The 27,843-nt window shown below is 54.1% G+C and overlaps 1 protein-coding gene across 2 annotated transcripts; it reads left to right on the top strand.

The window, feature by feature from the left end:
- Window positions 1-250: 250 nt before the first annotated feature.
- On the top strand, window positions 251-26,401 carry TBX4 (T-box transcription factor 4). 2 transcript variants are annotated; one of them, XM_036081773.2, is made up of 8 exons: window positions 251-448; window positions 1,241-1,335; window positions 9,401-9,520; window positions 10,801-10,948; window positions 20,439-20,591; window positions 21,586-21,674; window positions 21,803-22,038; window positions 24,565-26,401. In XM_036081773.2, exons 1-8 carry the CDS (start codon window positions 251-253, stop codon window positions 25,182-25,184), a joined length of 1,659 nt encoding a protein of 552 aa, XP_035937666.1. In that variant the 3' UTR covers window positions 25,185-26,401. The 2 variants fall into 2 exon arrangements, with proteins under 2 accessions (XP_035937666.1, XP_035937667.1); XM_036081774.2 differs by having other exon boundaries at window positions 24,568-26,401.
- Window positions 26,402-27,843: the final 1,442 nt, after the last annotated feature.

Consider the following 27,843-nt stretch of genomic DNA (forward strand, 5'->3'; position numbering starts at 1 on the left):
ACAGCCCCACACCCAGGAGCAGGCAGACCTTGAACCGCACACAAACCCTCCCAGGTTCAGAACCCAGAGGGAGGAGGCCACGGTCCTACCCTCCGCATTTTCTCCCTCCCGCAGCTCAGAAGGGGGCGGTGTCCACGTGCGCCTTTCCCTCCCGGGCCCGAAGTCCCCCGGCCGGGCTGGAGGGGGCTGCGGGGCCTCTGGCGAGTGTGGACCCGGGCATGTGACTCGGTGTGTGCTGTGCCCGCAGGAGATGCTGCAGGATAAGGGCCTGTCGGAGAGCGAGGAGGCCTTCCGGGCCCCGGGCTCGGCGCTCGGCGAGGCCAGCGCTTCCAACGCCGCCAACGCCCCCGAGCCCGCGCTGGCTGCGCCGGGCCTCAGCGGAGCCGCGCTCGGCAGCCCCCCGGGCCCCGGCGCCGACGCCGCCGCCGCCGCCGCCGCCGCGGAGCAGGTAGGGCCCGCTGGCCGTCGGGCAGAGGTCGGGCGTCGGTCTGTCTGCAGGGCCGCCTGCGTCTGCCAGTCTGCCCCGAAGAGGACAGGACTCGCTTCCCGGGGGACCTGGCTGCGTCCCGGACTGCGTGTTCTCCTCCGCGGGGCAGGGCTCGCGCTCTCTGCCTTGCGTCCCTCTTCGGCTTCGCGCCCTCGGGGCTACTCTGGGACAGGCGGGGGAGGGCACCCTTGTGGCAGCGGGGCGAGCCCGGGCCAAGTGTCCAGCTCCGACGACGCCGAGAGGGCGGGGGTCGGGGGCGAAAGCTCTGGCACCGGGAGGGAAGAACGGATCCCAGCCGGGTGCGAGCGGGGAGCGGCCGCGCGGATGTCGCTCAGAGGGTCACAGTGATAACCTGATGATCGCAATAAAAGGAATCCGTCTGTGCACGCCCTCGGCCGGCATGGGTCTGCGTAGCGTCTGCGGGTGCGCGTGTCCCTCCTGTGTCTGTCCGAAAGCCTGTGGCTACGTCCCGCCACGTGGAGTGTTTATGTTTGTGTAGTGTGTCATCTACCCTGTCGCGGTCAGGATGTGTCCTCTGCGTACCACAATAGGTGCAACTCCGAAGGAGTGGGTCTCAGCTACTGATTACATTTTGAAAAATTTACCAGTGGTACAGTATAATTTTATGAAACGAAACGGTCCCGGGGCTGGCAGCACTCTGCATAGTTCCTTGAGTCTGTGTTCTCCGTCCTGAGGGCTCCGCGTGGAGCCGTGGCCCAGGCCGACAAAAGTCCCCTTCCCTCTCATCCCTAGACCATCGAGAACATCAAGGTGGGCCTGCATGAGAAGGAGCTCTGGAAGAAGTTCCACGAGGCAGGCACCGAGATGATCATCACCAAGGCGGGCAGGTCAGCGCTGGGACGTTTACTTGGGGGATGAAAGATGACTGGTGGGAGCGATGGGGATCCCCTTGGACGCTCTCGCTTTAGCCCCGCATCCTACCACGGTTTGCTACTGGGCGCAGAACTTCACCAGGGGAATCCTCCTCTAGGAAGCCCAGCGGGACGGAAGGAAGGGAGGGGCAGCACTATGCAAATAAAATGCAAATAAGGATCAAGACGTCGGAGGTCCCGGTTCCAGCACTATCCTGCTTTGTCCTCCTCCTTTTGGGGACCTGCCTGGTTTCTCAGGATTGCATTGATTGGGGACCCGGAGATGGCCCTCAACAGATGGAGGGAGGGGACCTGTGTTTTCCTATTTCCATAATTTTCCGGGGCGGAGTGCACCCCAGATCTCTCATCCCAGGGGTGCTGCTCCTCTGTTGACAGCCCCCCCTCAGCCAAGGGAAAGGGCCCGGTGTGTTGTTTAGGGAGCAGCTCTCGGGTGGCTGCCAGAATAATGATTTATAAAGTGGAAGCATCTTTAAAATGCGCTGGTGTCTGTGGGAGAGAGCCTGGAGGAAAGCGTGAGAGGAGGAAGATGCAGCCGGGGCAAGATGAGAGAGAGAGAGAGAGAGAGAAGAGAGAGGAGAGAGAGGAGAGAGATTCAATGGGGCCAGGAGTCTTGGGCGGGCGGGGCAGGAGGGGCTAGGCCAGCGGTTATCAGTGAAGGGGGATTGCTGCAGACAGTGAAGCTGGAAAGTTCAGGTGTAGAAACTACCCCTTCCCCACTTACTCACATTTGATTTTGGTCCCTGAGGGGAACAGGGTAGGTGTGAAAATGTGCTGTTGTCTGGCCGTGGGCCCATGATTGGGTTTTCCAAGGAATAAGGTGGTGAAGCCTTAAGGGCCAGCTGCTTGCCTCTGTGCAACCCTCAGGCTAGGTGCTGCAGGGTCTCTGCCCTCTCCTCGTCCCCCTCTGCAAAACCATACATACAGTTGTATGCAAAGCACTTAGCACAGCTCCTGGCACATGTAAGCGTGCCATAAATGCTAGCTAAAATTAATCGTAATTAGAGAAATGTCTGGCATCCGCTTAGCATTTTTCTTCTACTTTTTAAAGAACTCTGCCGAACTGCTCAGAGACCGGTGGGCTGTTCAAAAGAAAAAAAACCTGGTAGTTTGCAGTGTGTAGTGGAGTAGTCCTGTGGTCCCTCGTGTCCTTTCCCTGGCAGGACTTGCAAGGTTTCCTCTGTTTTGTTGGGGGTAAAGTCTGGCCACTTGGCCACCCCGGCCTGGTAGGTGGCAAGGCCACCTGGAGCCTCTATCAGGAAAAGAAGCAGGGGGATATCAGGGCCTGAATTTGCTGCATTTGGGAGATGGGGAAGGAGGATGCATGAAGGGAACCTGGTAGAGGGTGCCACTTAGAATAGTCCTTGAGGACGGTGGGGAGCCAGGTGTCACAAGCCTTGCCTCTTCCTAGCTGAGTGCACTTGGGCACGTCTCTAAGCTTCCTGTGGTGTTGGCTAACACAGAGCTGGTGACCGTAGACTTACCTGCCAGCCTTCCTTTCTCAGGCACTCTGAGACTCAAACCAGGGGTCCTGTGAACTACGGATGGTAAATTGTTAAGTGGATTATAGGTGTGAAGAGGGGGAATTTATTTCTTGTGACTGCCGGGGTGGAGGGAAGGAAAGAAGAGAGAGAAAGATCCAGAATTTCCCTTTTTAGGCAGCAGAAATAACCTTGTCTTTTGAAAATAAATGGTCAGCATGTTCTTGGGGCAAGCCTGGCCTCTGGCATTTAAAACAAAAGGCATTTGTGATTCTCCTCAGTGGGGTTTCCTGCATCTGCATGGGTCCTCCTCCTTCCCTCCCCCCAACACAGACACACACACACATACACTTCCATAGGTGACCAACATCAGGCAGATGTTTGTGCCCGATTCCTAGTGAAGGCTTAGAGATGGGCCTCAGGGAATGATGATAATAATTTTTAAATGGCTGTGATGAAGTTGGCCAATTATGGTTTCATCACACCCTTTCATTTCTCTGGCGGAAAGTTATTCGTGCAACAGGTCTAGTCCTAAAGAAAGTCACTAGCCTCATCGCCCCTCCCCACTGTTCTCACAGACCCTCTTTCCTCCTGCATAGCTGCTCACTGACCTCAGAGACCAAATTCAGGGCTCTGATCTCCGTGGCCCCCTCCCCCTTACTGCCTCCCTCGCCTGGGCAGCCTCAGGAGGCAGCTTGCTTTGCTTGGGCTCGGTTGCTCTTCAACATCCTGTGGACTCCCAGTTCTCTTCTTTGTGTCTCTACCAGCACCCTTCTTGGAACACCTGCATTTCTTAGCAGATGGCCTGGACCCTTCTCCTGAACCTTGAATCACAGATTTCTAGACTGCTTGAGCTGGAGGAGAACCAGGGGAACGTAAACCTGACCCCAGAGAAGGGAAGGCACTTGGCTCTTATAGATAGAAGCAAGATTAGGCAGTTCCCGGGTCTACACAAGCCAAGCTGATGATACTCCACCCCCAGAACAAAACCCCAACTTTGAGAAATTCCCCTTATGGCTTATTTACAAGGCCATTCGATGTGGGGTTGTTGCTCTACTCTAGAGACCCTGGCTGGTTAGGGGCATGGTCATTGCTGTCTGGTTGAGGGAGAGGCAGGCCCTGGAAAAGGGGAACCCAGGATGTTCTCAAGCTAGTTTGAGTCTTTGGTCACAAGCCTCTTGCCTGAAGCCCTGAAGGTCTTAAGGCCGAGGAGAGAATAATCCCCTTCATTGGATAGTGGCTTTGGATTCTCAAACCATTTGATCTGGGGAATAAAATGCCAATCACATCGGGAGACATCAATTTCTGAATGCTCAGTAACCCCTGATGTCAGGTGTAAAATGGGCCAGAATCCTCCCAGCCAGTTTCTATCCCTCTCAGTCTCCTGCACTCACAAGTTTTAAGCCATTCACTGCATCGAGCAGACCCCTCCTGTCTCTACCTCCTTCACATCCCTGCCAAGCTTGAAACATATGAGAAACTGCATTTTCTCCCAAACATAGATAAAAGCGAGCTCCACAAAAATTTAAATATAAACCTCCCCAAAATGAAAATTTCCTAACCGTTTGACTGCTCTCCTCCTCGGTCATGGTTTTGCCACCAGATAAATCTCCGCTATCAGCCTTCATAGCCTGTTGAGTTCAATGTTGCTTGTGTTAGTGACAGTGAATTTGCGTTTGAAAAATGAACTACCGATGAGAACTCCTGTTGAACCTGTATTGTTTGTTATTCTGAGGCAAGGATTTGGCCCAGCTTAATCCGGGGCTTCAAAGCCAATTGCCCTCACTCTGTATACAGAGCGTCAGAACCCAGTGGCGTGGATGATAAGACAAGTAAGGGTTGAAGACACTGGGAAAGTGGGTTGGAGAGAGAGTCCTTTGATCTCTTTCTAAAGTATTTTCTGAAAGCAAAAGTCTATCAGAAGGAAGTGTCTTTAAAAAAGACTCTGAGAAGCAACTGATCTTCCAAAACAGCATTCATTCCATACACCCTCACTCCTGCCCCCACCTCAGGGAAAATATTTCTTAAAAATGCTTTGAGTGAATTAGAAAACTGTGTGTGTGTGTGTGTGTGTGTGTGTAAAGTGGGAATAAATTATGAAGCTTTGCCATTGCTCTCAGAAATAATTAGGCTCTAGAAGGTTTGGTCTCAGTCTAGGCCGCATCAGCAACACAGCTCCCTGCTCCCCCAGTAAACTGAGCCTTGGCTGATGGGCCTTAACCTCCTCCCAACATACTCAGAAATGTCTCTCAAGATTCCCAGACACTAGGGATAGGAAGAAGGGTGGGGTTTTCTGTGGACCCCCATCCTTTGCCTGCAACCAGTTCCTTTCAGACTCTGGGCTCCGCTGCTGGTGTATATATGTGTGTGTGTGTGTGTGTGTGGACACACACACATATGATATACACACGGGTGTAATTTTCAATGTCCATTTTATTGAAGTGGAACATTCCTGCAGAAAAATGAACAAATCTTAATTGTACAGCTCTATAGGCTTTCACAAATAGTACCCCCAATCATGGCACCACCCAGATAAAGAAACAGAAGAGAATCCTCTTGTGTGCCTTCCCACCCCACCACCCCCCGCCGCCCCCCTCGAAGCCCCTCTCCGGACTTCTCACCCCTTGGATTTGGTTTTGTGCCTACCTTTAAGGGAAGGCACATCTAGCTGCTCCTGGGGTTTCCGGGCCCCCAGAGAAAGTCGGGTGCCTTCGGGTTTGGGGTTTGGTGGCCTGGCTAGGTGGAGAGAATCTGGCTGGTCTCCTAGGTCCGGCTTAATCCCTGCACCCCCCTTCTGGATTGGTGAGGGGCTCGCGTAGGTCAAGGTCAGGAATTTGGCGAGGGCTTAGGCCGGGGAGCCGGCAGCCCCCCGCGGCTGTCTGAGCCCAGCTGAACTTGCACGTCCCCCCTCAGCAGCGAGCGAGCATTTGAGGGGCTGTTGCCAAGATCACAATGCCCCGAATCCCTTGCCCCGCGCCCCGCAAGCCTCCCACGCCGAGAAACGTCCAAGGAAGCTTATCTTAGCAGTTCATTCTAAAACCATTTCCGAGTATGAAGTAGATAAGGCTCCAGCCCGCACCCTTTCAGAGCCTGTTTCATGATCAGAGGAGAAACCCCCGGCTTTCATCTCCTCCCGGGCGGCGGGGCGGGCGGCTTGTTTATTCCCCGACGGAGCCGTTTCCGCGGGCGCCCGGAGCGCCCCTCTGCCTGCCGGGCCCCGAGCCCCGAGGGGGCGCCAGGGACGCAGACGGGCGGCCCGCGGGGCGCAGGGAGACAGTGGGGGAGAGGGCTCGACGGCACGGGACTGGGGGTGGGGGGGCCGCGGGGTGTCCGGGACAGGCGAGCCCGGGATTCCCGGCCGGCGCCCGTGGCGGGCAGAGTGGGAGCCGGGCGGCTCAGAGCCCTAACCTCTCTTCCTGGCCCTCCCTCCCCGACCCGCTGAGCTGTTCATTTCCCCCACAGTGGTGGTTTCCAGGTACATTTACGTCCTGAGTCACAGAAACAATTTACATCGCGCCCCCTCCTTCCATCGGTTTCAGGAGAGAGGGCCTCACAGTGTAGGGGAGCCCCGAGGAGGTCACAGCTCCCAGACCCAGCCTGCCGTCGGTGGCAGGAGTCATGCCCACCCGGGAACGCTCCCTTGCTGGGCCTCTGGGCTCCAGCTTTAGCCCCCTCTGGAACCAAGGGCAGATGCCTTCAGCCGGGAGGGGAGGCTTAAAGGCTGCGTGGACCGTGTGCTTCTCCTGCACACGCAGCCTTTCCCCCACCCGTGTGTGCCCTGCATTCTACTGGAGCCCCGCAGGTGGGGAAGTGATAGGGTCCCCAAGGCTCGTGTTCTCAGAAGCAGTCACCAAACTGGACCCCTGACAGATAGGGAGATACCTATTCCCGCGAAAGCAGTGGGGCTCCCTGAGCCTGAGTAGTTCGGCCTGGAGTACTGGACTCTTGAACTCCCGGCTCAGACCAGCTATCCCATCTCCCGCCCCCCCCCCCCCCCCCCCCCCCCCCGTCCCTGCCCCTAAGGGCTGCAGCCCTGGGAAGAGGGGAATTGGTAGGCAGCGGAGGCAGAGGCTGGGGGATACCTTCCTTCCCTGCGCCAATTCCTGGCAAAACCTCCCTGAGGGTGTTTTCCGTCAGGAAAACTGTGGTCAGCTGTGGTCAGCTTCTAGGAGAAGCCAAATCACAGGACCGTGCCTTGGGGAGCTGAGCACAGGCTGCTTATAGGCCTTCTAGAAAGCATTTAGCCCATGTCAGCCTGGCCTCCTGAGCTGCTGAGACAAAGCTAGTAGGGAGTAGGAGAAGGGGAGGGGCAGGGTCCTGGATCCTCCTCTCAGCCCAGGTTAGGGAGACTACTCCAGTGGCAGGGACACATTTTCTCCTGGCCCCCTTTGTAGATACTGTCCTGGGGGGTGGCCATATCTGCCCTCTGCCATTGCCACCTGGAGTGATTACAGGACAAACAGGCGAAGCGCAGGGCACTGGTGCCAGGTCAGCCCAAGCACAGCCAGGGCTGCCCCATCTTGTGGCAGTTTCTGTAGCGGTTACAAAATGGTGGTCTGGAGGGGACAGGATTCTTGGCCTTCCCCCGGGGAGGAGGGGAGGTGAGGCAGCTGCTGCCCTCCCCGCTTCAGCTTTAGCCCTATCAGGGAAGAGGCTGGGCCTGGAAGGAGGGTGGTGCGGGCTCCAGCTGTGCCCCCAGGCCGGGCAGGGGCTGGTGAGCAGGCAGTACGAGGTTCCTGAGCCCTCTCACTTCCCCCATTCCTGGAGAGGGGGTGGGGTGGACATTTGAAAATGCTTTCAATTGACATCTGAGACAAATTCTTCCACACGGTTTATAAGTCCCTAGACTTGCAGCTAGAACTTCCCTCCTCCCTCCAGGCAGGCACACGTGCACACATGCGCACTCCACTGTGTACTCAAGTACATGCGCCCGTGCGTACACAGGGCCACACAGCTCCCACGTCCCTGGCCCACTGCAGTGCTCTCACGGGCCCTTCCTCCCGCAAGAGAGAGGGCGAGCAGACTGGGGCTGGGCCAGGGGTAGAACTGAACCTCCCACCTCTGGGTCCTCGCCGGGGCTTGCTGTAGGGTCTGCCGGCTTGAGGAGGCCTTGATCCCTTCTGGAAGCCCTGTCCTGTCCAGGTAAGCTGGAACCCCTGTTGACAAAATGGGGGGCTGCAATCACCTGTTTGAGGTGTCTAGGACAGCTTCCCTTGAGGTTCTCTCAGCTTAGTGAGGAGGCAGAGGACCACTTGATGGCTTTCCTTGAGGGGACAGTTTGGGCACTGTCCCAACTCAGGGGATTTGGTTCCTGATGCCCTAGTGTCTTCAGTTAGGTTTGGATCCTGCCTCTCTCTTGGGGGAAACGCCTTTGTGGGAGATCAGCTAGGAGAGGGTGGGGGTGTCTGAGAGGATTGTGAGGAAGGTCTGTCTGCCCCTCTGGGGAGGTCCAGTGTCAGGGACCTGGTGACCAGGGGCAGAGCTGTGCCCCTGCGGGTGTGTGTACATGCTGTTGTTCATGTGTGTGTGCTGAGGGGTCTGGGGAAGCCCTTCTCTAGAATATTCACTGAGCCTCAGGGTCCTGGACAGTCTTAGCATGGGCTGTGGAAACTGGAAAACTTCCTGTTTTTTGGTGAGTCCATTTTCACAGAGGTCGGTCATCCACTGGTTTGTGGAGGGAGGAGTGCAGTGAGGGCCAGCGGCAAGAGTCACAAATGGACTCAGTGAATCCAGTGAATCCACACACCAACCTATGAGATAGGTGGTAATATCCCTGTTTTAGAGATAAGGAAACCAAGGCACAGAGAGATCCAAGCAAGTTGCCCAACGCCTCACAGCCTGTCAGTGGTGTGGCCAAGGCACAGTGGTCCTAGAATCTTTTCTCCATGAGGCTCCTGAGCTGGCTTCCCCTGGTCCCCGGTGAGTGTGCACAGGCCCAGGCACGGTCTTCACACAGTTAAACACTTCTGCTAAACACCCCAAAGGAATCCAGAGACCTAGCAGCGCTCTCCTGTTTTCCTGTGAGTTGGTTTGAGGCCCGAGGGCTTCCACAGAGGCAAGGCCCAGAGGAGACACTCCATTGGTTACAGAAGCAGCTGACAGGGACTTCGAGGTCTTTTGCTCTGGCCCCTGTTAATGGCAGCCCAGAACTTTAGTTGCATATGGACTGGCAAAGGGCAGGAGGGAAATTAAGCAGCCAGGTTGCTGTTGAAATCCTCTCTCATGACCCCGAGGGTTTCTATGCTTTAGCTGCTCACAGCCAGTAGGCCTAAATATTAGGGGATCGTGGGGAAGAGGGAATTGCACTGGGGAAGCCAGGTAAGCCCTCTTCCTAGACACAGCTCCCGGGGCTCAGAGCAACTGGTGCGGCCCTTCCCTTGTGTAGGGGGAGGCTGAGGCCAGAGAGGGAAGGGCCTTACCCAGCTCACACACGTTCTGATCAGGGGCCAGTGTCCCTTAAGGCCTTCTGTCCCCTCACCCCTGTGTGCCGTCTCTCCCGGTGCTCTGTCTCTGCCTTTGCCTCACACCTTGGCTCCCCCCAGGAGGATGTTCCCCAGCTACAAGGTAAAAGTCACAGGCATGAACCCCAAGACCAAATATATCCTGCTGATTGACATCGTCCCTGCAGATGACCACCGCTACAAATTCTGTGACAACAAATGGTAAGAACCTGGGGCCCTCACATCCCCTGTCTTCTCTCACCACACCCACCCCACCACCTCACGTTTGGTCCAGGGACTCACCAGCTGGTTCCGGTGATTGCCCAGACGTGCGGCGCTGGGAACTGAGCCTGCAGGGGCCGCAGGGCTGGCAAAGGTCTGCCCACCTGCTGCAGATGGGGCTGGGGCTGGAAATGAGTTGCAGTGTTTGAGTGTTTGGTGGCTTTCAAGAGTCTGTTCTCTCCCTACAGCTGTGGACAGACAGGATTGGTGACTATGCTGTGGGGTGAGAGATGGACAACAACACTGGATGAATATAGGCTCTGGTCGGGCCGCGCTGGGGAGGAGGATGGGAGCTGTTTTCTTGGGGGACTTTGATATCGGATGGTTAGCACCCAGGGGCCTGGGCTGTGGCATCTTCTGCGGCTTTTCCACTTGCTCCTTGTCTGGCTGTGAGCCCTTCCTTTAAGCTGTTGATCCACAGTGAAGGGCAGCCGCCTGGTGGTTGGATGACAGGATGCCTCGGCAAGGGGTTGGGGGAAACAAGTGGGTTGTAGGGCAAAACGGGGGCCGGACAAATAAACACTGGGCTGCTTTTTCTAAGGCCACCTCCTCTGTACCCTGTCTGTCCCCAGAGCCCAGGACAGCGCTCAAGGAGAGAGAGGGATTGAATGAATTAGCAGCCAGCTGGGATGTGGGCTCCACGATGGGTTGGTAGTAGGGTCAGCAGAGACTGGGCTGAGGAGGCCAGCTCCTGTCAAGGGCCATGTTTCTATTTCTTCTCTCTTCGGGTTGGATTATCATTCAGAGCAGGCTCGGGCTGAGGGGACAGTTACCAAGTAATTTCTTTGGGGGCAAGCACTATATTGGGGACAAGTAATTTGAGAGTTGTCTAGGTCCTCTGAGAAGCTCCCTCCAAATAATGTAATTTATAACATTTTAAAATTGAAACTATAACACGCACACAGAAGTGCCTAAATCTCCGCACAATATACTTGTGATTAGCCCCATTCTTTGAAGTAAATAATCACATCTGTCTGTAACTTCCCTTTCTCTTTCTACTGCAAATAAAAGAGATTCAGAATCGCTCCCCTTCCTCAGCACGCTCTCCTCTGACTCTCACTCCCACTCACAGTGCCCTACATTGAGAGTATAGGATGAGCATTGATTTTTTTTTTCCCTCTCAGGTTTATGGGGATTTGCTCTCAGAGGGGACAGGGAATCTGGGCTTTTCCAGACCCCAGAGTAATCAACCGCTGTGGTTCTGTCTGCTCTGTTGGCAGGATGGTGGCAGGGAAGGCTGAGCCGGCCATGCCAGGAAGGCTCTATGTCCACCCCGATTCTCCTGCCACTGGGGCCCACTGGATGCGGCAGCTGGTCTCCTTCCAGAAGCTGAAGCTCACAAACAACCACCTGGACCCCTTTGGCCATGTAAGAAAGAGACTGCCTGGCCTTGAGAGCCAGCCCTGGTGCTCAGCTCGGGGTGGGCTGGGTAGGGGTGGAGATGTGGAGAATCCACTCTGGGGATCCAGCTCCGGGCTTTGGCACATGCCGGGGCCAGACTGGGGAAGGAGCCGGGGTCTGAGTCCCACAGCAGTCCATCCTTCCCCTCATACTTGCTGCCTGGGTAACTTTGGGCAAGTTTCTTGGCCTTTTTGAGCCTTGGTTTCCCTATCTAAAAACATTTCGTGGTTATAAGAATTAACTGAGAGAATATGCAGGAAGCACTGTGCACGTGGGAAGCTTTAAATACATGGCAGCTATCGACAAGGACGATGATGATGGGTCAAATCTCTCCACTTCGGTTTCCCCAAATTTGGCTTTGCTGGAGCCAAACACACGTTCACTTTCTTGGGAAAGAGTCACTGATGAGTTCTGAAGCCTCTCTTTGGTGTGTGCCTTCTGCTGGGCCTGGCAGCCCCTGCCCTCTGGAAGGGAAGGCCTCGCCCTGGCCCTGGTGGCCGCTCCTTCCTGGCCTTGCCTGGGGCCTGGCTCTTACAAGAGAGACTCTGGAGCCCCAGGGATGCTGCCGCTGACGCCCCATCCAGGCTGCCGAGGCTCATTCTTTCCCCATCTGGCTCTGGCAGGCCCACAAAAAGCGTTTTATGTGGAAATTTTTAGCTCAAGTGTGTGGCAAACTGAAGTCTGGGGACGTGGTATTATCCGCCGGGGCACAGGCCTGGCCCCTCTCCGCTACCCGTCGTTACTCTGGAAGTACAGGGTGGGGTGGGGTGGAGCACGGGGGCCGTAGAGGCTGCTAGATGCGGTTGCCCAGGCTGCACATGTAATCCTCAGGGTGTGGCTGGTGGTAGGGGACGCAGGGGTGAGGAGGAGTGCAGGGATGTGCCTCTTTCATACCTAAGTTCTATTCCTGAGGAGTTGCATGCACATCAGAATCCTGTGAATCATAGTTCCTCATGGAAAATGCCAGCAATGGGTCATTTCTGATTGATTGGTATATAAGACAAGCAGCCCTTAGTTCTAATTTTCTGAGTCTGTTCCGTTCTCTTCTGAGTTGGTAATCTATAAACAAGCATCTAGGAGAAAGCTTAAGGAGTGTAATGAACTCCTGATTTTTCCGTTTTGCAAGGAGCCCAGGTTTTCTCACGCGAGGCAGGCAGGTGCTGGGGGTGTGTGGCAGAAAGGGGCAGCCCCAACTTCTCCTGGGGGTGGAGGCAAGCCAGCGATCTAATGGGAAGAGTGGGCCAAGCCCCCACCTCCCAGAGCACGGGGCCTTTTAACCAAGAGACAGAAGGGCCTCCTGGGTCTTACTGGGCACTATCTTGGCCAAGACTTTGCTCCCCGTTGGCTCCTACCTGGCCTCCTCTGCTTGCCCAGGTCTCGGCACCAACCTGGAGAGGTTAACGAGGGCCTCTGTGGTGGGAGTTTGGGACTAGCTGGCAGGCACGTGTCTGCCTGCCACTGTGGACAGGGCAGAGCTTGGCAAGAGCTGGATCTTTGCGTGAGCCAGCCTGGCTTGCCTCTCCGGTGGCTCGCCTGGGGTCCATAAGGGGTTTGCTGTAATCCCGCATATAGTCTTGAGTCTGAGCCGGTGGGGCTGCCTGAGGGGCTCGTGATGTCAAGGGTAGCCCTGGCTATATTCACCACGCCTGCCTGGAGCTCACCTCTCCTTGGCCATAGGGATACTCCCCATACTAACTCAGCTCTCTCTGCAGAGGGTTGGGATGCAGAGCATCTTCCTCCCCACCCCTGCCCCCCCGCCCCCCGCATCTGCCCAGCACGAGCAGCTTATTGGTTACAGCACCCTATGTGCCGCGGCAGGACCTGGAGAAGAGGTGACTGTCCCAGGGGCTGGGAGTAAAGGAGCCGTCTTGGACCCACACCTGTCCCCAGGCCAGCATTCTTTCAGCTTCTCCACCCGTCTTTCTGTGCCCAGGGCTTGAGCCGTCGGATCTGCAACTATTTGGAGCATCCCTGGAGAGGGAGCAGCTTCTGACTATGCAGGCAAGGGCTGTGGAGGATGGATTCCTAGATAAGCCATGTGGACCAGGGCTTTCTGCTCAGTGGCCTGCACCGGTGGGAGTGCTGAGCCCTTCATCACCCTGCCCGGCTTCTCGGTGCAGGAGCCTGGGAAAGAGCCATGTCGGGCTATGAGTCTGCCCCCAAACAAGCCCTTCCTTCTGCATTGCTCACCTCCAGTGTTTCAGTTTTCCCTAAAATCTCCCGGACCTCGAGGAACTTTCTCAGCCAAATGAGCTTTGGACTTTTCCCTTGGGTCTCCTAGTGTCTCAGGGATTTTAGCTGTTGCCTTTCATTTGCAGCCCTCCCTCAGGAGAAGGGTCCAGGGTCCCAGTGAGGGCCTGGGCTAGGCAGTCGGTCCTACATACAGGGAACAGGGACCCCTTGGACCACATGGCCCACATGTTCCAGGACCGGGTTCTGCCTAGAAAACTCCTGGTGGGTGTTTGCCATGGTCCGGGAGGGCCATCTGTTCCTTCTTGGGGTAGGTTCAGGGTATGACCACCGGTTTCTGGGAGTAAGCCCAAGGCCAGAGGAGGGGCAGAAAGGATCACGGGGGCTGGGCAGGACTGACCTGCTGCCCTAGGGCCCCAATTCAGCTCCACTTCTGTTCCGCTGTCTAGAGATGGGCAGGCGGCCCTTGCCTCCTACTTGCACCCCCTCCCACCCCCCCCCAGGGTCCTGGGCCAGGTAACCATGAAATGGTAAGAGAAGCCGCTTCGGGAAATTGAGGAGGGCCTCACCAAGGTAGGGCCTGCCTCCCTCAGCAGGACATGGAGATGGCTGGGTCTTACTTTTCTCCTGATCTGGAGGCAGGGAGCTGATGGCTGCAGTGGGGTGGGGCCTGTGTGTTTGTGTGTGTGTCTGTGTGTGAGAAGAGACACCTCTTATGTCCCAGGACTCCCAGATTGCTGAGCTGGAAGACCAGCTTATGATTTCTGACATAGTAAGTCTAACTGTTCCAGAGGCTGGGTTGGCTCCAGGCTGCGGCTGTAGGCTGCAGCTCTTTGGTCACCAAGTGGCACTTGCGTTGTCCCCTCGGTGTGCCACCTCTTCCTCTGACTACCTAGTTAGTTACTCATGAGCCTTGGGATGCAAGCTCAAACGCCCCTTCCTCAGGGAGGCAGTTCAGGGTCCCCATTACATGCTCCCAGATTGCCATGCACCTTTCTGTCCTTGTACTTACCACAGTTAGGATTTTATTTATTTAAAGATTGGATTTATTTATTTTAGGGGAGAGGGGTGGAGGGGGGGAGAGAGAATCCTCAGCAGACTCCATGATGAGCACAGAGCCCGACTTGGGGCTCCACCCATGACCTCAAGATCACAACCCAAGCCGAAACCAAGAGTCGGACGCTTAACCAACTGCGCCTCCCAGGCGCCCCTAGAATTTTATACTTATAAATCAAATTTGTTTTTGAATAGGAAATATACAGTCCCACGATTTAAAAATAAATCAATGAATAAAAAATGTCTGTAATGAACCATTTTTCTCCTCTGGTTCCCCGTCCACCCAGTTTCTTCCGATCCCGGCCACAGCTAACCACTGTTACTAATTTGTTTTTGGCATTTCTTTTTGCATATACAAGCAGAATACAGAATCTCAAATCCTTTCTTTTATACGCAAAAGGTAGCATACTATAAATGCTTTTTGTGCCTAAAGGTAGCATACTATAAACGCTTTTTGTGCCTTGCTTTGTCAATAGTATAACATGGAGATCATGCCCTTCACCTAGAGCTTCCTTTGATTCCCTTCCTTATAGCCGCATAGAACTTCATTGCGCGATTGTTGCATCAATCATGTAGCCAGTCCTTATCGCAGAAATGAAGATGCCTATTTTTGCTCTTTCAGTTAAACCCGTACCTGTATCATTTTACACCCGTGTCAAGTATCTCTGTGTGGGAGTTGCTTGCTCAAAGGGTGTTTGGATCTGTAATTTGCGGTTTCGCCCTCCATCGGAGTTGTACTGATGGGCACTCCCGCCACCGCTGTAGCCTCCCCAGCGGGGGGGAGAGACATTCTGGGCTTTTCCCAGTCTGACGGGTGAACTGCAGATACTGGTCGTAGTTTCAGTTTGTATTTCCTTTATTCTGAGTGAAGTTAAACATCTTTTTTCCTCTTCTGTGAACTGCTGTCCTTACCCTTTGCTCATTTTTCTCGCAGATTTTCGAGCACTTATCCATTCTAGGAGCTTTGTATAAATGAGGACGATCTGGCCCATATATGTGATAGGAACTGCTCGTATGTTTTCCCGGTTTGCCGTTTGCCCTGTGACTTTGCATGTAGTGGTATCCCCACACAGAAGTTTTTGACTGAATATATTGCTCTTTTCCTTATGGATTCTGGATTTTGAGTAACTGAAAGCCCTTACCCACTCCTTACTTAGAAGGAAAATCTCTTGGGGCGCCTGGGTGGCTCAGTCGTTAAGCGTCTGCCTTCGGCTCAGGTCTTGATCCCAGGGTCCTGGGATCGAGCCCCGCATCGGGCTCCCTGCTCAGCGGGGAGCCTGCTCCTCTCTCTACCCCTCCCCCTGCTTGTGCTCGCTCTCTCTGACAAAAAAAAAAAGTCTTAAAAAAATGAAAAAGAGGGCGCTTGCGTGGCTCAGTTGGTTAAGCGACTGCCTTCGGCTCAGGTCATGATCCTGGAGTCCCGGGATCGAGTCCCGCGTCGGGCTCCCTGCTCAGCGGGGAGTCTGCTTCTCCCTCTGGCCCTCCCCCCTCTCATGCTCTCTCTCTCTATCTCATTCTCTCTCTCAAATAAATAAATAAAAAATCTTTAAAAAAAAATGAAAAAGATAAAAATTGATAAGCTTTAAAAATAAATAAATGAATAAATAAAAAGATAAATGTAGTCTTTGGTCCAGTACATCTTCTCACTACTTACTTTTGCCTGATTTTTGGATTACTGTTGTGACTTCCCCCACTAGATAGGAAACCACGAGGTTTTAAATCACCCCTGTTTCCTTGTGCCTGGCACTGGGTCTGGCACAGTGGGTGCTGGTAAGCAGTAAGGGAATGAGGGAACCTGCTGCCGGGGGTGGGATTTAGCCAGAGAAGGCATGTCCTCCACCAGGGGCTGACCTCCCTCCAAAGCTTACGCTGTCTACGTGTCAATGAGGACCCAGGGCTATTGATCTCCCTCTTTTCCTCCTTTTCTCCCACATTGCTGCACCCTGCACAAAATGCCGAGCCTTTGCTGGGTGCATTGGGAGATACAGCTGCCCCATTCAACTCCCCATCAGGCCTGGTGCTCCCCAGCCAGGTATAAGTATGAGCTCAGGCTAGCTCCGCCTCCCACTGGGTGTCTGAGGTTCGGCAAATGCCTTCACCTTCCCAAGCCACAGTCCCCCTCATCTGCGCCTAATGTGCTCAATAATAATGCCTACTTTATAGGGACATTGTAAAGAGTACTTAGCTCCTCAGCACAGGGCCTGGCACGTCGGCTATGCTCCGTAAACACCGCAGTGTCTCTGAGAGAAAGCAGAAGGCTTTCTGGGCCCCTGGGCTGCTGCCCTGGGAGCGAGGCCTAAGACACATCTGGCCAAGGCCTCGTGAGTTGGCTAATGGGCCGCCGGACTCAGTCCTATTTTGGATAGTCTTTCAGCCAATCACTTACCTTTCTGGGTCTCAGTTTCTCCTCTTTCTGTGTAAGCTGTAGACGAATCCTGTCCCCGTCCTTACCCCTTTGCAGGACTGGAGAGGGTAAGAAGGATGATGGAGAAGGTAGTCTTAGAAAGTAAAATTATGATGCAGGGGAAAATCTGGTTTGAATCTATGACACAATGGACATTAGCCACACTTGTATGGCTAGCATCCAGATACACTGTGTTCTGTGGTGGACAGTAGGGCCTGGTGAGTCCTCGTCACTTACAGTGTTGGGTTGACACTTGACCATTAATTTCTGAGCATGCTGTTGAGAGCAGTGTGTGCTCTCTCAAAGGCCATCTGGGATCTTCTCAGGATTCTGTCTCCAACCAGCTATGTGTTCTTGGGCAAGTCACGTTCCCACTACAAGCCTCCTGTTCCTCATCTGTAAATTAGGAGGTTGGACTAGAATGATTTCTAAGGTCTGCCTCTCCGTGCGCTAATGTTCTGTGATTCTAATGCAGATAAATCTCAACCTCATTGACCAAGCACGCTAGGGTGATCTCTCGAGGAGATGGATGTTTGGCGCTATCACAGTTTGTTAAAATAGAACAGGCTTCTGAACCGTCGCCAGAATATAATGAATCCCATTTCTGTAGAACAATGGTGGGACCAGTCATGTAGCAGGGTTTGTTGATGTGGCTGGTCTATTTGGCCCAACGTCCTCTGCCACACATATAAATGTGAGACTCTGGCAAAAGAGATTAATGTGGCGCCTGAGGAACTTCCAAGTAAAGCCAGGTGTGAGTCACGGAGTTGGTCTCACATTCTCCTGGGCTGTTGGGGGTGAGGCGCCAGTTTAAATTTGAGTTGGTTCAATGAGCGGGATTTTCTTCCAGACACCTGTCCAGGTTCCAGACTGCCCGAGTTAGGAGGGGTGTTTGGGACCACTTCTTAGTCGAAGGCCTCCCTTTACAGATAGGCACCCCAATGACTGGAGGGAAAGAGCTTGCCTAAGACTTGCTGCTGCTGAGCAGAGATCCATAGAAGCTTCTGGACCCTTCCTGACTTCTCTGTGTCTGAGATTGCACTCCCCTAGTGGCTCCTTCCTGCCCCTGCAGGTCTGGCACTTTCTCTCTTCCCAGTTTTCCCTGCCAGCCAGTCTGGGCCCCTCCCCTAGAAGGTGTGTTTGGCAATCTCTCCACCTCAGTCAATGGAGGACCTTGTCTGATAGGCTAAGGAGTTTGGCCTTTATCTCAAGGGGCAAGAGGGAACCATCAAAGGTGGCATTATGAATATAAGACATTTATTGAGCTCTAAATGCTGGCAGGGATGGGGGAGGAGAACTTGGGAGGCAAGAGGAGGAAATACAAAGCAAGTGGACAGTCTTCCTGGATGAACTAGAAGGTTCTAAGCAAGGGAGTGACCTGATCTGATGTGTAGCAGGTGAAAATGGAGATGGAGACAGGGAGGAGGTTGTTCCAAACCCAGAGAGAGATTGGGGGGTGGGCAGAATTGGGGCTGGGCAGTGGGAACGGAGAGGCTTTTATCTTGTGGATGGAGTCACAGGATTTGGTCACTGACTGGACCTGGAGGTGAGTGACAGTGAGGAGCAGGGAGTTGATGATACCCAGGGCTCTGGCCGGACTGATACAGCCTAAGCCTCCCCAGGTGGCAGAAGAGCAGGGCGGCTGCTCTCACCTGGCTGACGGTGTCCTTAAGGGACAGCCCAGCCTCTCTGTGCAGGTGCCTGCATCTGCTGAGGTCTGTCAGTCCATCGTCTGTGTTCTCCCCGCCGTATAAGAGCCTGAGTGGCCAGGGCTAGTCCCGCCGCCGGGGAGCCGCAGCAAGCCTGCGCTCACGGAGAACTTGTCTGTGCACAGGTTTAACCTTGAGGTTTGACCTGAAAAATGCCTTAGAGGCTACCTTGTCTCTAGAGAGCAAAGGAAGATAGGAAAGGAAGGGATGGAGAGTTTGCGGTCATGGCCCAGGTCTTCCCACTCCTGTAATCCTGCCTTGCACTTACTAGTTCCTGTCTGGGGGTAAAAGAGCCCAGAGGTACAAAAGGAGTAAAAGATATGGCTCTTTCTTTTTCTCTTGAGGCGTTTACAGTTTAATTGAAGGGACAAGCAGAAACAGGAAACCACTAGGAAGCAACACGACAGCCAAGTAGACAATGCGTGGGGAGGAAGTTTCAGAATCAGGGGTTCACAACAGGACCCAGTAATCTGGGAAGGCTTCCCGGAAGAGTTGGGCCTTGCGATGAAAACCCTAGAAGGTGAGAGAGAAGGGGAAAGGAAGATCAAGCAGAGGGAACCACATGTGAAAAGGCCTAGAGGTGGGACTCTGGAGGCATCTAGACCACCTCCTAGGGATTTAGTTTCTGGGTCTTCTGGGGACTTGGGTCCTTTGTGGACTCCTGCAGCTGGGGGACAGGGCGGGGTGACAGAGTAACCTAAAGGGACTGGGAGGCATTTCCCAAGACCCATTCCCCAGGCTCCTGGAAACAGATGTCCATGGAGGCCTCCCAAGGCAGGACTTGTATCCACTCTGAGTTTGTCTATCTGGCAGGCTCCAGTTGGACAGTAGGTCCCCAGCTGCAGGACCTGGCTGGGGGTTTGGGGTGCTCTGTACCTGCCCCGAGAGGGTCCAGAGGTTTGTCACTGGAGGTGGAAGGGGGCGCAGCCAGTGCAGAAGGCAGAAAAGCTAGCTCTGCTGGGTGGCGCAACCCAGCCAAGCCAAAGAGCCCAGGGAAGGCCGGAGGCCACAGCCCAGCTGCTGACCCACCTAATCCTCAGCTGCGCCTGCCCTCTGGGCTGTCTCTGTCCCCAGGGTGTGCTGAATGCGGCACCTTCCCAGACTAACGCTTCTGCCTGGGCATGCCGTGGAAGAGCCTGGTTCTGGCCCTTCTTGTGGCACGCTGGTCACTCAGGGGTTTAGTCTTGCCCCATGCCTATCCCTGGGAACCGGGAAGGGTGGGAGCCAGAAGGGCTAGCCCAGGAAGGGGCACCCCTAGAAGGAAAGGAAGGAGAGAAAGGAGCTCAGAGAATAATGGGGCCAGAGGACCACAGCCTTGCCCAGCCAGGACAGGAGCCAAAGGGTTAACAAAAGCAGCGGTGCTGATAAAATGCCCCAAATTCCTGGTCCTGCCTCCAATGGGGACGGCGTCTGGCAAATGTCAACGATAAAAAATACATTTTAATGGCACATGATGCAGCCGCTACCGTGGGGCACGGCCGAATGAGGCAGGTTCGGAGCGGGAACTACTGTGTGTTACTCCCAGGGCTCCGGGGCCAAGCCTCCTGGGCTCTCCTGGTCTGGTGGGGCGACCCGCCTCCCCTGCCCCAGGCATCCTCGAGGGCCCGTAGATGCGGGGGGGCTTCTGGCCTTCTCTGGCATTATTTCTGGAACTTTGCCATCTCCTACCTTGGCACCTGGAACTCTAGCCCATGATGGAGCTTCCCTCCGGGCTGTGAGCAGCCTTGAGCAGGTCTGAGGGCAGGATGCATCTGGGAACCCCTGCAGCAGGCCTCTGCAAGTGTTGAAACAGATGAAAAAAGTCGGAGTGGGACACTTTCCTCAGCTCCTCCCCCATGCTGCATACCCTGGCAGGCATCTCTAGGAAAGGCAGGTCGCAGGGCAGACGTGAGGAGCGGGAGGAGCAGGGTGAAGGGGCAGCTGGAGTAGGAAACCTGAGGGAGATAAGTTATGTATAGAACCTTTCTGGCCTGTGCCAGGAGTCAGGCCCTGGAACCTGGGCTTTTAGGAGAATAAAAGCCAGCCCAAGGCCAGCTGACTGAGACCAGAGACAAGAGGGTGAGGACCTGGAGCTCAGAAAGAGACCCTTCTCTTCCAGATCATCCTCAACTCCATGCACAAGTACCAGCCACGGCTACACATCGTGAAGGCGGATGAGAACAATGCTTTCGGCTCCAAAAACACAGCCTTCTGCACCCATGTGTTCCCAGAGACTTCCTTCATCTCTGTGACCTCCTACCAGAATCACAAGGTACAGCCACCCCCCAGGCCCCCCCCCCCGCCACTGACCCTGCGTGGCATTTCTGTGCCAGTAGGGAGGCAGGAAGGGAAGCCCCCCTGCACTGAGGCAGAGGCGCTGGGGACACCTGGGGTGTCCCTCAGAGCAGCGAGAAAGCAAATGCTGAGCAGGAAGAGAGACCAGACTCCTAAATCTCCAGTGCGAAGTCATTATGGGGATTGGACGAAGCTGGCAACTCTAAGAACCAAGAGCGTCGAGCTTGTCTTGTGGCTTGAGTGTTGGGCCATTTTGTTCTATAACCTTCTTCGCCCTGGTGGGATTCAAAGGTCAGACTCTGGGCCTGCCAGGAAAAGGGAAAGAATTGGGGAAAGGAGGCTCAGGGCACAGTCATGTGTGGGAGCCCGGAGACTGAACCTCTGGTCAGCCGGTGGTCAGACGGGTCCGACTCCCTCCCCGTCACACCCCCTCCCCTGCCTGACCACCCCAAACCACCTCCGGATCCCTGCACAGGCCACTCTCCCCTGTCTCTCTGCTTCTGCCCAGGCGACCCTTCTCAGGGGGCTTGTCACATCGTGCGAGGGACTGGCCAGGTGGGCTGGGGGGATTGAGGAGGGGCCATAGGCTGTGGCAGATTTCAGGCATTCAGGCGTTCAGAGTGACAGATTTGCATTTAGTACGGTCCCTCAGAAGCTGATGTGGCAGATGCCCTGGACGGGGTGACACAGATGGGAAGCTGTTAGAGGCACGCAGGTAGCCCAGTGGGGTAGGAGCACAGGAGACGGAATCAGAAGGTCTGCAGTGAGTAGAATGGACGGAAGCCAGCAAGGAGCCAGCCGTGAATGGTGAGCGCCGGGAGGATGCAGCGAGGCTGCCGGCCGGCTGAGGGCTGGGGTGTGCCCCTTCCCCGGACCCTGCCGGGAGCTCTGAACCGTCTGGGACAGGGGAGGAGGGCCAGCAGCCAGCCCAGTCCTCTACCCCAGCGACTGTGTGTGTCCTCTCCTGACAGATCACACAGCTGAAGATTGAGAACAACCCTTTTGCCAAGGGATTCCGGGGCAGTGACGACAGTGACTTGCGTGTGGCCCGGTTGCAGAGGTGGGACTGCCCGGCCCGGTGGGGGGTGGGGGGGGCGCAGACCGGGTTCAGGCCCACAGACCTGGTAGCCCTCCAAGTATCTTTACCCTCTTCCTGTCTCCCTGTCCCTGTCCTCCCCGCCTCTCCAGCAAAGAATATCCTGTGATCTCCAAAAGCATCGTGAGGCAGAGGCTCGTCTCCACCCAGCTCTCCGCCAAGCCTGACGTCAGCCCCCTGCATGGTGCCCACCAGACGCTCCAGCACTACCAGTATGAGAATGGGGCTCACGTGCAGTTTGCTGCGGCTGAGCCACAGGACCTTCCCCTCAACACCTTCCCGGCGCAGAGGGACTCAAGCCTCTTCTATCACTGCCTGAAAAGACGAGGTAGCTCTCTCCTAGTCCGGAAGCCCTAGAGGGTCAGACGAGCTCTTCCTACAAACACGCTCCATCATATGTGCGAACATGCACGCCTGTGTGGGCACACGCGTGTGTGCGTATGTGAGCATGTACACACACACACACCCGGTTATCGTGTGGTCTGGGAGAACAAGCCTGGAGGGTTAGAGGCCATGGCCCGGCTTAGTGCAGGGATGTTGATTCTTGATTTTAATGCAGCCTTCAGAATCCTCGTGGACAGCTTGTGGCCTTGGTGTCCCCAGGACACCGGTCGGTACCCCTGCCTAGTGCCCGGTGTTCTTTATAGCCACTGCTCAGAGCCTCCGCGGGGTGGGCCCATCACACAGAGTCAGGTGGACTCTGTCTCAGCCTGGGAGGAGGCTGAAGCCTCAGGGTCCAGAGGTATGGGGATTAGGGCTGTCATTTATCAAAGCACCCTCAATCCTAAAACAGGGGTGACCCAGAGTCATGAGAACAGGCTCCCCACCTCATCATACCAGGATCTGCAAAGAGATTCCATTCTTGTGAATGGAAATCAGCTATGTGGATGTAGACTGGGGGCCAGGAAGCCAGGCAAAAGAACTGTTTTCGTTGTCTTGGGAGAGGAGCCCTGAGCATCTATGCTCTGCTACCAGGTCTGGTGTCAAATTCTCCATCTGTAATACAGATGATTATCATTTATACCAGAAGAACTCTCAGGGCCCCTGAAATTCTCTTGGGAATGAGTTGGGAGACTTCTTAGAATCCAGAATGTTCTCTCCACCTAGCTCCTAGGGAGCTGCTGGTAGGGCTCTGGGTACCCTCTGCTCCAGTCCTATTAGAATGAATGGCCTAGGGGCGCCTGGGTGGCTCAGTCGTTAAGCGGCTGCCTTCGGCTCAGGTCATGATCCCAGGGTCCTGGGATCGAGCCCCGCATCGGGCTCCGTGCTCAGCGGGAAGCCTGCTTCTCCCTCTGCCTGCCACTTCCCCTGCTTGGCTTGCTCTCTCTCTCTCTGTCAAATAAATGAATAAAATATTAAAAAAAAAAAAAGAACGAATGGCCTAGAACAGGGGTTGGCAAACTGTGGCCCTTGATCCAAATCTGGACTGTTGTCTGGTTTTGTCTGGCCTGTGAGCCATAAAAAATGGTTTGACATTTTTTTAAGAGTTGAAAAAAAAATCAAAGGATGGTTATTGCATGATATGTGAAATTACACGAATTTTAATATCCATAAATAAATTGTATTGGAACACAGACATACCCATTTGTTTACCTGCTGTCCGTGGCCACTTTCATGTGACACCAGCAGGGTCAAATGGCTGCAACAGGTTCCGTTACAGCCCACAGAGCCTAAAATATTTACTATCCGGCCTTTTCCAGAAAAAGTTTGCTCACTCCTGACCTAGAGTGACTGGGCCACGTTCCAAGTCCAAGAGCTTCATGCTCTTGAGGGAAAGGAGGAACTTGGAGGGAAGATAGAGAGGAGGGATGAATGAAAGATGACGAGAGAGCTGAGTAAGAGGGAGAAACAAGTTCCTCCTCTTCAGGGAAGAGGCTTCCAGAGGGGCAGAGGGAAGAGGTGAGTGCAGGCCCTCAAACTCAGTCCACTTACCCCCAAGGCCACCCTGCCCTGTGCACACACACAGCTCCCAGAATGAATCCCTGGAGAAAACAGAAGGAGGGAGGCCAAGTGAAGCCATTGGACGAGTGTCCTTCAATTTGTTGAGTGGGCTGTTGCCAATCCTCAGGCCTGGGTCATCCCTGGGTCCCAGGGGAGGATGTGCCACTCCAGACAGTCATGGTTGAGGATGTCGAAAGACACATACATATGTGGTTTGGGGCAGCTGACGTCATCTTTCCCCAAAGAGCGTTATCAGCTTAGCCTTAAAAGTCCAAGTCACCTTTTACTTAGTATCAGCTCCATTTCTTAATTTTGTAAACACTGTTCGGTTGGACTCTGTATAACAACAATCTGCTGGGACTCCTTTGAACACATGTAGGGTTTCCTTCCTCTTCTAAAAGCAACAGGAACGTGCCTGCGAGTAGCTTTGCCTTGCTAAGGCCTTCCTGGGAGCTGAGGATTAAGGCAGAAACATTGTGGCTTTAATTTTCTGGCTAATTCAGACAGATGTGGCCTCTGGGCCTGTTTCGGCCTGGCAATTGCCTCTACTTTCCTTGGCCAGGGTGGGCCTCGCCTAAGAATGCCAGTGCACATTAAGGCCTCTTCCCATCCCTAAGAGTCACGGTGGCAAAGGATGAAAGCTATATGCCGCCTGGCTAACTACATCACTGGGTGTCCACTGATGTGGTGTCCCCTGCGGCCTCTGAGCAGGGTCCATAATCTGACCACTTCTTGGCTGCTGCCACCTTATAAAAGCTGTAGCTGATTAAAATGATTCTGGAAGTGCCACGGCCACATGGGGCGAGGGCAAGGCCTGCATGACAATGGTAGGCCATCTTGGCATCCAAAAGGAGGGTTCCAGGCCCTGGGCTGGTGGAATATGGCTCTTCCTGAAGGTTTCTTTGTCTTCCAGCAGACAGTGCCCGCCATCTGGACCTACCTTGCAAGCGATCCTATCTGGAAGCTCCCCCTGCAGTGGGAGAGGATCATTATTTCCGTTCTCCCCCTCCCTACGACCAGCAGATGCTGAGCCCTTCCTACTGCAGTGAGGTGACCCCAAGAGAAGCCTGTATGTACTCAGGTTCGGGGCCCGAGATTGCCGGGGTGTCTGGGGTGGACGACTTGCCCCCACCCCCGCTGAGCTGTAACATGTGGACGTCAGTGTCCCCGTACACAAGCTACAGTGTTCAGACCATGGAGACTGTGCCTTACCAGTCCTTCCCCGCCCACTTCCCCGCCACCACTATGATGCCTCGGCTGCCCACTCTCTCGGCTCAGAGCTCCCAGCCGCCGGGAAACACGCACTTCAGCGTCTACAATCAGCTCTCACAGGCTCAGGTCCGGGAGCGGGGGCCCGCCGCCTCCTTCCCGAGGGAGCGCGGCCTGCCCCCCGTGTGCGAGAGGAAGCCCCCCTCGCCACACCTGAATGCTGCCAATGAGTTTCTCTACTCTCAGAGCTTCTCCCTGTCCCGGGAGGCGTCCTTACAGTATCATTCAGGAATGGGAACTGTGGAGAACTGGACTGACGGATGACTCCCATGTCCGGAGACAGCCCCAGGACCATGTCAATCCAGTGTTAACCTCTGTGGGTGGCCTGCGCTACCGAGAAACACAGGAAGGTATTTCAAAGGGTGGGGTGTCTGCGTGTATATGTGCGTGTGTGTGTGCGTGTGTGCGTGTGCGCGCGCATGTGTGCGTGTGTGCGTGTGTGCATGCGCACGTTTGGAGAGCATCCGCCTTCCGACGTACCGCTGAGGCCACGACAAGGGAAAGAACCGCAATTATCTAAGAAGTGACTTGGGCTGCAGGACCTGGGTCCACTGTTAGCTCACATCTCTTGACAGGTGCAGGGATGGGACGGCAGTGGAGAGTTCATGTGAGATACTTAGAGGTTTTGATAATATAATCTTTGATTCACTCAGGGGCCAGGTGGTGAGGTCTCTCTCATCGGGAAGGTTGGGGGAAGACTCGAATTGCTGGGGTGGGAGGGCTCTGTGCACATCTTTGAGTTCCTGGCCTTCTGTTAGCAAGGGAAGCTGGAAATCTTGCCTGGGGAGCAGGGGGCCCACTCTCCTGGAGATTCCCTGAGACGACCTGAGACATGCTAAGCCACAAAGTGTGCTCTGAGAGTAGAGCTCACGGCTTGGTCAGTGGCCTGGAAATTGATCCCTGGAGTCCTGAGGTCTGAGGGATGACTTTCAGAGAAGGTCATGTGCTAAGTGCCACCTGATGGGTATTAAAATTTTTTTTTTTCCTTCAAGAGGAGGGAAAATGCAACCAATAGCATCTCTGTCATCATTCAGGTTTTCTTATATGGTACAAAGCCCTTCCCCTCAGCCCCCAACGTGCAGTTTCTCCCTCTCTCTGGTGTACAAGACTCTCGGCCTCTCAGGCACCATCTGCATCCTATGACTGGCAATTATGAAACACACTTCACCTGGCAACGTCCCCAGGAGACCACACTGGAGCTGCTTGCCAGGCAGAGCCTGTTCTGCTCCCAGAAAATCCTCGCCTCTGGAGCAAGAAAGCCCAACAGAAATAAAAACAAGAATCGAGAAAACATTCATTTCTTCCAGTACATTTGGCCAGTGAGCTCAGAGGAGCGAGGATAATTCTCCAGTGAGGTGGATCGTGTAGTCCCCAGCCCAGCTCTTTGGCATTGAATATCACCAGACCATCCATGTGGCTGGTGTGAACTCTGTAATCAAATTTGGGAAATCACTAAACTCTTTGCATGCTGAATAGCTATTTATATATTATATAAATAAATAAATATATATATATATCTCTCTCTCTCTCTCACAAATGCAGGCCACGTGTCAAATTCAGCTTTGCTTTTTACAAACGAATAAACTTAATAAAATGAACGCTGGAGGGGGTATTTGGAAAGACATCTATTTAAATTTTTATTACATTTGATGTTATAAACTAAGAATGGTTTAGATAAAACATATAAATAAATAATATATATATGTGTGTGTGTATATATATATATATATATATATACATAAACAGACACACACACACCACAGATTAAACTTTATTAGAAGACACAATAGCCAACAGGGGATATGGAACTTCAAGTGTTTTGTTATATAGCATGGACATTTTATTTTACATACCGGAACATAAAGCCATTTTACAACTGTGAAGTGTGTGGATGCTCTTTACTACTGAATTGTCATTTCTTGGCTCAGCAATGGTCTCAAGTGTCCCTTTTGCTGGTATTTTTTTCTGTGCCTCTGAGCATTTATACCATGGAGCCTCTGAGCCTCGAGTCAAGGAATTTAGAGCCAATGGAACAATTGTACCTCTGATCTCATGCCACTCCCCAGATGACAGGTCTGGATTCCAGGGCCCACAAAGACCCCAGAAGGGCAAGGCAGACAGTACACCAGAATCCGTCCCCTTTTCGTAGTCAACACACAGCCTGGTGATTTGGGGGAGGTGGTCTTACAAGTAGGGAATTCTTGGTGGGATTTGTGTGGCTTCTTCAGACAAAGAACTGAAGAGCAGGTTGGAGTGAGAGCCTGGGGCTTCCTGGAGAGGTCAGATGTATGAGCTCCTCAGGCACCTGCACCCCAGAGAAAGGAATCAAGGCCTGGAAGAGACCTCTGCTTCCCACTCCTCAGCCAGATCCCTAAAGCATGGCCGCAAGATGGAGTAGAAAAAGGGGAGATGAAATTCAGTCCAGGTTCACCCTATTAGATTAGAAGAGAAGCTGGTGTGGGAAGGTGTGTTGGGCCCCCCTCCTTACAACCCCTTGCCTCTTACCTCCTCCCCTTTGCCGCTCCTTTTCCAAAGCTGCTCATTGTCACCCACCGTCTCCAGAGCAGGCTGCTCTGGGAAGCCAGGAGAAGAGAAGGCAAGGATAAGGGCATTCTTTAAACCCTCATCTTCATGAAGATGAAGTTTCCTGCTGGGTAAAAAGTCAGCCTTGTCATCTGTTTCCCCCAAGTCCTTCCCTGTGGCTTTAAGGCTGCTCTCTGGGGGAGACTCCTTCCTGTAGAAGGAGGCCAAGCTCCTTCTCTCCTTGGCTGTTGGTTCCCATCTTGGGCTCGTTGGTCACAGAGAAAAACTTAACTGAACCTGGCTTAGGGGACAGGGAAGGGGGTGGGCTCTTCCTAACTCACACCTGCTTTGCTCTTTTCTTTCTGGGTGAAGACTGCATTCTGGGATACCCCACACCTTC

The sequence above is a fragment of the Halichoerus grypus genome, chromosome 2 (assembly GCF_964656455.1).
Source record: "Halichoerus grypus chromosome 2, mHalGry1.hap1.1, whole genome shotgun sequence".
In the NCBI taxonomy this organism is placed as follows: Eukaryota; Metazoa; Chordata; class Mammalia; order Carnivora; family Phocidae; genus Halichoerus; species Halichoerus grypus.